This window comes from Zea mays, chromosome 5 (genome assembly GCF_902167145.1).
Source record: "Zea mays cultivar B73 chromosome 5, Zm-B73-REFERENCE-NAM-5.0, whole genome shotgun sequence".
Classification (NCBI taxonomy): domain Eukaryota; kingdom Viridiplantae; phylum Streptophyta; class Magnoliopsida; order Poales; family Poaceae; genus Zea; species Zea mays.
In genome coordinates, this window is record NC_050100.1 from 37,142,142 (window position 1) to 37,148,971 (window position 6,830).

The 6,830-nt window shown below is 47.6% G+C and overlaps 2 protein-coding genes across 2 annotated transcripts; both read left to right on the top strand.

Annotated features, from left to right (window-relative positions):
- The first annotated feature begins 2,442 nt into the window (after positions 1–2,442).
- On the top strand, positions 2,443–3,314 carry LOC103628139 (tripeptidyl-peptidase 2). Its single transcript, XM_008648400.2, has 4 exons — positions 2,443–2,532; positions 2,664–2,873; positions 2,992–3,113; positions 3,210–3,314. Exons 1-4 carry the CDS (start codon positions 2,443–2,445, stop codon positions 3,295–3,297), a joined length of 510 nt encoding a protein of 169 aa, XP_008646622.1. The 3' UTR covers positions 3,298–3,314.
- A 1,247-nt stretch (positions 3,315–4,561) lies between these two features.
- On the top strand, positions 4,562–6,146 carry LOC100283427 (mitochondrial carrier-like protein). Its single transcript, NM_001156328.2, has one exon. The coding sequence runs from the start codon at positions 4,853–4,855 to the stop codon at positions 5,831–5,833; it is 981 nt and encodes a 326-aa protein (NP_001149800.2). The 5' UTR covers positions 4,562–4,852; the 3' UTR covers positions 5,834–6,146.
- Positions 6,147–6,830: the final 684 nt, after the last annotated feature.

The following is a 6,830-nucleotide window of genomic DNA, read 5'->3' on the forward strand; positions in this document are numbered from 1 at the left end:
TGACTTCCATGAATAGCGATGGGTCCTTGATCCGAAGGTATCTTCATGCAAAGATAAGCAGGGTGAAGAATTGCTTCAAAAGCATTGAGGGTGCCACGACCAATAATTGCATTGTAAGGGTATTCCATGTCAACAATGTCAAACACAACTTGCTCAGTTCTAGTGTTGTTGATGAACACGAAGGTCACTGACATGGTGATCTTGCCCAGTGCTACAATCTGTCTTCCTCCGAAGCCACAGAGAGGATGTGTAGCATCATGAATCTTATCTTCTGGCTCTTGCATTTGTCTGAAGGCCTTAGCAAATATGATATCAGCTGCACTGCCTGTGTCAACCAAGACATTGTGGACCAGAAATCCTTTGATAACACAAGAGATAACCATGGCATCGTTGTGTGGGTAATCCTTGAGCTGAAGGTCCTCTTGAGAGAAGGTAATAGGAATGTGAGACCATCTTGACTTGATGAAGGGTCCTTGCACCCCAACATGCTGTACCCTTCTCTGTGCTTTCTTCTTTTGTTTCTTGTTAGCTGGCTCTGAGGACGAACCACCTGTAATCGGGAGCACCTGCTTCGGGTCCGAAGCAGCTCCAGCTTGGTCGTTGAACGAAGCCATCACCTCAAAAAGTGGAAGTGAGTTCACCGGAGGTGGGCGCCAATGTTGGGGACTTGTTCTCAAGTGCTATGAATTAAGAACAAGGCAACATAAAGTGTTAAATGTTAACGTCCTTCGTCCATGAAACATTATTCCCTTGAGGATAATGGGCCTTGGACGAAGGTTGATGAGAGTAAGATTACGAAGCTTAAGCCTTCGTAATAAAATTTCAATACATATTGTGAGACAACATAAAATAAAAGGTATTAAAGGGGGTAAATAAGTCATAGACGAATTATATTATATTTACTTAACATATTGAATCATTGAATACAATAATACCTCTGCCTTGGCAAAGGTTGGATTCCAGAAGATGCGATGGTAATTACCAGAATGCGTGAACAGTAAAGGAATATTGTTCACTATTTATAGGCACAGGACGCAGCCTGTGAGAAATTACAAGTATGCCCCTTATAAAAGCTTACAACAGTGACTCAGACCTTTATGGACTAAAAGGTCATTCTATCTTTAAGTCGGTTTGTAATACCGAAGCTTCACGAAGAGAAACCTTCGGCCATCTTATACAAACAGCTTCAGCCGAAGACCGCTTCTTCCTGTAAGACCTTCGGTGACGAAGCATAGGCCCAACAGAGATGTTGCTGTTTAGATATTTTAAAACTATAAAATAATTTTTCTTGGACGTAGAAATTTTCTTTCCAAAATCAAAATCTGTACTAACTATTAAGAACGCATTGTAGACTGCCTCCGCCTGCGCGAAACGCCCGTCGCTCCGCCTGCCCGCCGCTCCTCAAGCTCCGCGAATCCCGCCCGAAGCACTCCCCGCCGCAAATCCCGCCACCACCCGCACGGCCGCCCGCACCCCGCTTGGCAGCAGCCAGCCGCGAACCGCCCTCCAGAAACGCCCGCCACCACCCGCACGCCCGCCGCTCCGCCTGCCCGCCGCGGCTCAAGCTCCGCTCCACAATGGAGCTGTCAACCTCGCTCTTTCCTTCTTCCTTTCAAGGTAGGACCTCGTTGAAATCCAGAGAACACAACCGTTCGCCACCGGGGGAGCCTGCCTACCGACTGGCTTCTATCCACGAATGCACCAGCACCACCTAGCACCGTCCGCCACCGGGGCAGGGTGGGCGGCGGGCTGGAGCCCGAGTGGGAGGTGCCCGCCGCCCCTCCGACGTGTCGCCCGCGCCGCTGAGGAGGGGTTCGTGTACACCTCCCACCACAGAGATAGAGGAGGAAGAGTAGCAGATTCATCGAGTTTGGATTGATTTTTCCTTTCCTTGTAAGAACCCCTCGCGATTTGCTATTGCGGCTAGCGTGCTGCACTACTGCTCATGTGGCAGGGAAGTTTTCGCCTTGGTGGTGCTGGACATGCGTGGAGGGCAGATTCATTGAGTTCGGATTGATTTCTTTCTTTGCTGGTAAGAACCTATTATCTTTGCTTGCACAACTTGTTCTGTAATTGTAATTGGATGGATTGCTCCAAGAATCTGTTTTCTTGGTCTTGGCTTTCGTTGTTCTTGATAAGGCCAAATCTAGACCTCTCTTTCTGAGATGGACTCTCCAACCGGTCCATTCTTTCTTTGTTGTGGTGGATTCATGTGCAGCTACCAAATTAGTTTATGTTCCAAAAATGTTTCACCCAACCCTTCTCCCTAGGGCTATAAATTGCATCAATTTGTATATCTATTTGATCTTAGCCTTTAATACATGGTTCTGATGGGATTTCTCATGCAGTTCCATCTGGAGGAGGCGTTGGAGAGGAGGCTGTGTAGGTGACTGAAATTTTACCAAAAACATTATTGGTGTTGGTGCTTATGTTTCACCAGCCATGGCTGCTGGAGCTCACTGTGTTGTACAACCATCTGCAAAGGGAATGGAGTACACATGGTATGTTAGTACCAGTGTCCCACAATTTCATGTGACACCGTCTTATTATGAATCGTGATATATATTGTGCAACTAAAATAAGTCCACTGTGCTGTGCAACTAATAAAATAAGCCTCGTAGAACAATTGCAATTTAACAACTGTATTTGTTTTTACTTTTTAGACAGTAACATTTAAATCTGTTATTGGAAATGAAAGGTCTAACCGTAGGACTACTGCTGATGGGGATCTTGGCGTTTCCATTAGTGCACCTGGTGGTGCAGTTGCTCCTGTACCAACTTGGACGCTTCAATCTCGCATGCTCATGAATGGCACTTCCATGTCATCTCCTTCTGCTTGTGGTGGGGTAGCTCTTCTTGTTAGTGGCATGAAGGTTTGTGTGGTCAATTTTCTTTTTTGTTCATTAATGCAGTACACCCTTTTTTATGTTTGGTAAAGGTGTAAAGCAAGACAAAACACTACATATTATTCTAATTTGGAATATATTTCAGGCTGAAGGCATTCCATTAAGCCCTTATTCTGTAAGAAAAGCAATAGAGAATACAGCCGCATCTATAAGTAATGCACCTGAGGAGAAACTGACCACAAGAAATGGGCTTTTGCAAGTTGATAGGTTAGTCGTAGTTAACTTGTACATGTTATTCTATTTGATGATTTTTTGTGATATGTTGTGTTGGAATTTCAGTTGACATTAGTTTTGCTTTGGCAGGGCTTTTGAATATGCACAGCAGGCTAAGAAGTTGCCACTTGTTTCTTATAGAATCTCAATCAATCAAGTGGGAAAGTCAAGTAAATAACTAAATACCCTCTCTGTTTTAGTATTTTTTCCTCGAAAAGCACAGGAGAATTGTGCCCTATCTCTACTACTAATTATGTCAGTATTGTAGGCGTCCACGCACCCCGGTGCATGTTCTGCCGCACGCATCCGCCCCGCAACCGCCCACGACGAACCCTCCCCCGCATACCGCCGGCAGCCCCATATCTCGCAGCCCCCAGATCCCGCTCCGGCTCCTCGCCAGCGCAAACCACGCGGCACCCTCGACCCATGGAGCGTCGATGTGCCCGCATAATCTGAACTACTGATCTGTGCTGCATGCTGGTTGATCTGAGAGGCTAATTTCTGAACTACTGATGCTGCCTCTTTAGGTTCCTCTTGGATTAGGAATCACATGGGCTGTTGCTTTCGTTCTCACAGCAACTGGAGTTTATAGCTTCAAAGGTTGTGATGCAAATATTCCTGCCTCAAATAATATATCAGCCTTTTGTCGGAAGCATGTATTGAGGATGAGATCTTGCAGTGTAGACACTTCGCATGCCTTAAGATCTTCACCCTGGTTCAGATTTCCTTATCCATTGCAGTGGGGAACTCCAGTTTTTTCCTGGAAAATGGGCCACACATGTTGTATTAGTGTGAGAATGATGATTTATTTTGTATTATTATGGATTTCATAGATTATTTTAGTTTTTTCTGAACTGCAATCGTTTCAATAACATAGGAGGTGAATTTAATAGAGTACAAAGCCTACTTCGTACAACTCACTGTATGTTTTATAATTGTATCAAAAGCACTGAACAAACATAGTTAGCTATCACATTCACTGTTGTCTAAATAGATTGAAATAATGTGGTGAAGCCGTCATGGAAGGATACCTGAATATATGGACCCTTAAGTAGCTTAGCCACTGCAAAGGATACAATTGAAATCCATTACATCAACTAAGTAACGTACCAATGTATCAATAAAAAAGTTTCCTCTATTGATACAAGTAATTATAAAACATTCTATCACGTAGCTACTTTTATTCACTACAATCAAACATCAACTAAACTATATATCTATATTTTATAATAATTTTTAAATCCCGTTGCAACGCACGGGTATGTACCTAGTAGGTTTATTATTTTGTTACTCCTGATATATAGGTGAACATGTGCTCAGCGCCTGCGCAGGCGATAAGACTACCATATCAGCAGCAACTAGCAGCGACCGCTACGTGGCAGTCGTCGTGAGGACACCTAATCCTCAATTCGCATAAATATTCACCTACACCCCTTGCGTCCAAGGTATTTCTTTTTACTTTTGCGTTTGCACAGGCCACTCCACCGGTTCTCCTATTCTTCCTAGCACAAAGGGGAGGAAGTAAAGCCTTCCCCTCGCCGGAGATGCTGCCGTCGGCGACCGGGTACACTGCCGGCGACGTCCACTCGGCACGCGAGATGTTCCATCCCTTCTACCTCTGACTTCTTGCGCACGCGGCCTCTAGTAGATAGTAATTGGACACTTCATACTTGGATTGGATCTCTAGATAGCCTAGAAGGTGAGCGGGCGTGGAAGGAGAAATCCGGGAAGCGATGAGCTTTAGCGCCGCAAGAGTCTCGGAGCATGGCGGCGAGTTCGAGGAGGCAAGGGGGATGCCGGCAGAGGTGAGCTGGGAGATGCTCGACAAGTCGCGGTTTTTTGTACTCGGCGCCGCGCTCTTCTCTGGCGTCTCCGCGGCGCTATATCCGGCCGTCGTCCTCAAGACGCACCTCCAGGTTGCTGCCCCCGCACAGGCCGCGGCCTCGGCGGCAGCGGCGGCGATTCTCCGGCGCGACGGTCCCCGAGGGTTCTACCGTGGCTTCGGTGCGTCCCTCGCGGGCACGGTGCCCGCGCGCGCTCTCTATATGGCGGCGCTCGAGGCCACCAAGAGCGTCGTGGGCTCCGCCGCCCTCCGCCTCGGCGTCGCGGAACCGGCCGCCTCGGCTGCCGCCTCGGCCGCGGGCGGCGTCTCCGCTGCCGTAGCCGCGCAGGTCGTCTGGACCCCGGTGGACGTCGTCAGCCAGCGTCTCATGCTTCAGACGGCGCCCCTCGCTGCCGCCCGCTACCGCGGCGGTACCGACGCGTTCCGGAAGATCCTACTCGCGGACGGCGTGCGCGGCCTGTACCGCGGCTTCGGCATCTCGGTGCTGACCTACGCGCCCTCCAGTGCCGCGTGGTGGGCCTCCTACGTGACCGCGCAGCGGCTCCTCTGGCGCGCCGTCGGCCCCGCGGCGCACGACAGCCGCGGCGCCGCGATAGCCCTGCAGGGTGCGAGCGCGGCCGCGGCGGGAAGCGCGGCGGCGCTGGTGACGATGCCGCTGGACACCGTGAAGACGCGGCTGCAGGTTATGGACGCTGGGGCGCAGGCGCCGACGCTCGCGGCCGCGGCGCGCGCGCTAGTTCGGGAGGGAGGTTGGTCTGCTTGCTACCGCGGGCTCGGGCCGCGGTGGGCGTCCATGTCGCTGTCTTCGGCCACCATGGTCACCGTCTACGAGTTCTTGAAGCGGCTCTCGGCCAAGGAAGGCTCCCTCTAAGCTCTGGATCAAAGTGTATCCATGGATGATCCTTGTAAGCATCCATGTCCAAATGCGAATATCCTGCACTGATCTCTTGATGGGATGTTAGGAAGCAAGATTTCTGCTGGGTTTGTCTGTTGATGACGATGATGATGAATTTTGTAAAATAAAGATTTGTGTATATACTTCTAGGAATATTGTTGTGGGTCTCATTCCTCCATGGTGCGAATGTTGGCAACTGTGGCCACTAGAACTGCTGGTGGGCATTTACGCTTTCGCGTGTAACAAAGATCAGAAGATATTTCGAGGGAAATGTTCTGTTGCGGACCAAGAGAATGGTGAAGTCGTGTTCAAAAGGATTGGGTGCCTGTGTCAGGGCAGGATTTGATAATTTTGTTTTTAAAAAAAATACTGAAATCTCTTAAACACTTCCTCTGACTTTAATTATATGATTAGCGCGCATTTTAAAATTCGATTTTTTATTATTTTTAACTAATAACTAGTTTAATAGTATGAAAATGTTGGGTTTCAAAAGTGGCTAGATTCTTTTGTATTTAGCACTGTTTTTTTAATTATTAAACTTCTGGAACTATAAACTTTATATTATATTATACGAGAAATTAGCAATTAAATTGTATTTTAAAAACCGCACTAAATCAAATTGCGCTTATCTGTATCACGAAGATCGAACGCTTGGAAGTTGATCTGGGACTGGGAACATACAATAATTTGTGCCTAGTCTACTCGGTGTGCATCACAAAGCAAAACTGCAGAAGACTATTGTGCTTGTGCCTGCACACGATGCACTCGTACTCGCAGGCATGTTCACAGTGGCTTTAAACCAGGACCGTTGTATCTATAAATTTTATAGAGATAAAATATTAGAAGTGGTTTCAGAATAAACAGTAGATTTGTGAAAAATCACCATCATAGGAAATCCGTATGATATGTCACATCTCGATTAATTTAAGAGGTTTAGACCTCTAGTACGTGGGTGCAATACCACTAAACACAC

Excerpts from the sequence above, each read along its gene's own strand:
- LOC103628139 (XM_008648400.2), top strand. The coding sequence starts at position 2,443 with ATGGCTGCTGGAGCTCACTGTGTTGTACAACCATCTGCAAAGGGAATG. Across the intron at positions 2,874-2,991 it reads TTCTTGTTAGTGGCATGAAG|GCTGAAGGCATTCCATTAAG; the intron begins GTTTGTGTGGTC and ends AATATATTTCAG. Across the intron at positions 3,114-3,209 it reads GGGCTTTTGCAAGTTGATAG|GGCTTTTGAATATGCACAGC; the intron begins GTTAGTCGTAGT and ends TTGCTTTGGCAG.
- LOC100283427 (NM_001156328.2), top strand. The coding sequence starts at position 4,853 with ATGAGCTTTAGCGCCGCAAGAGTCTCGGAGCATGGCGGCGAGTTCGAG.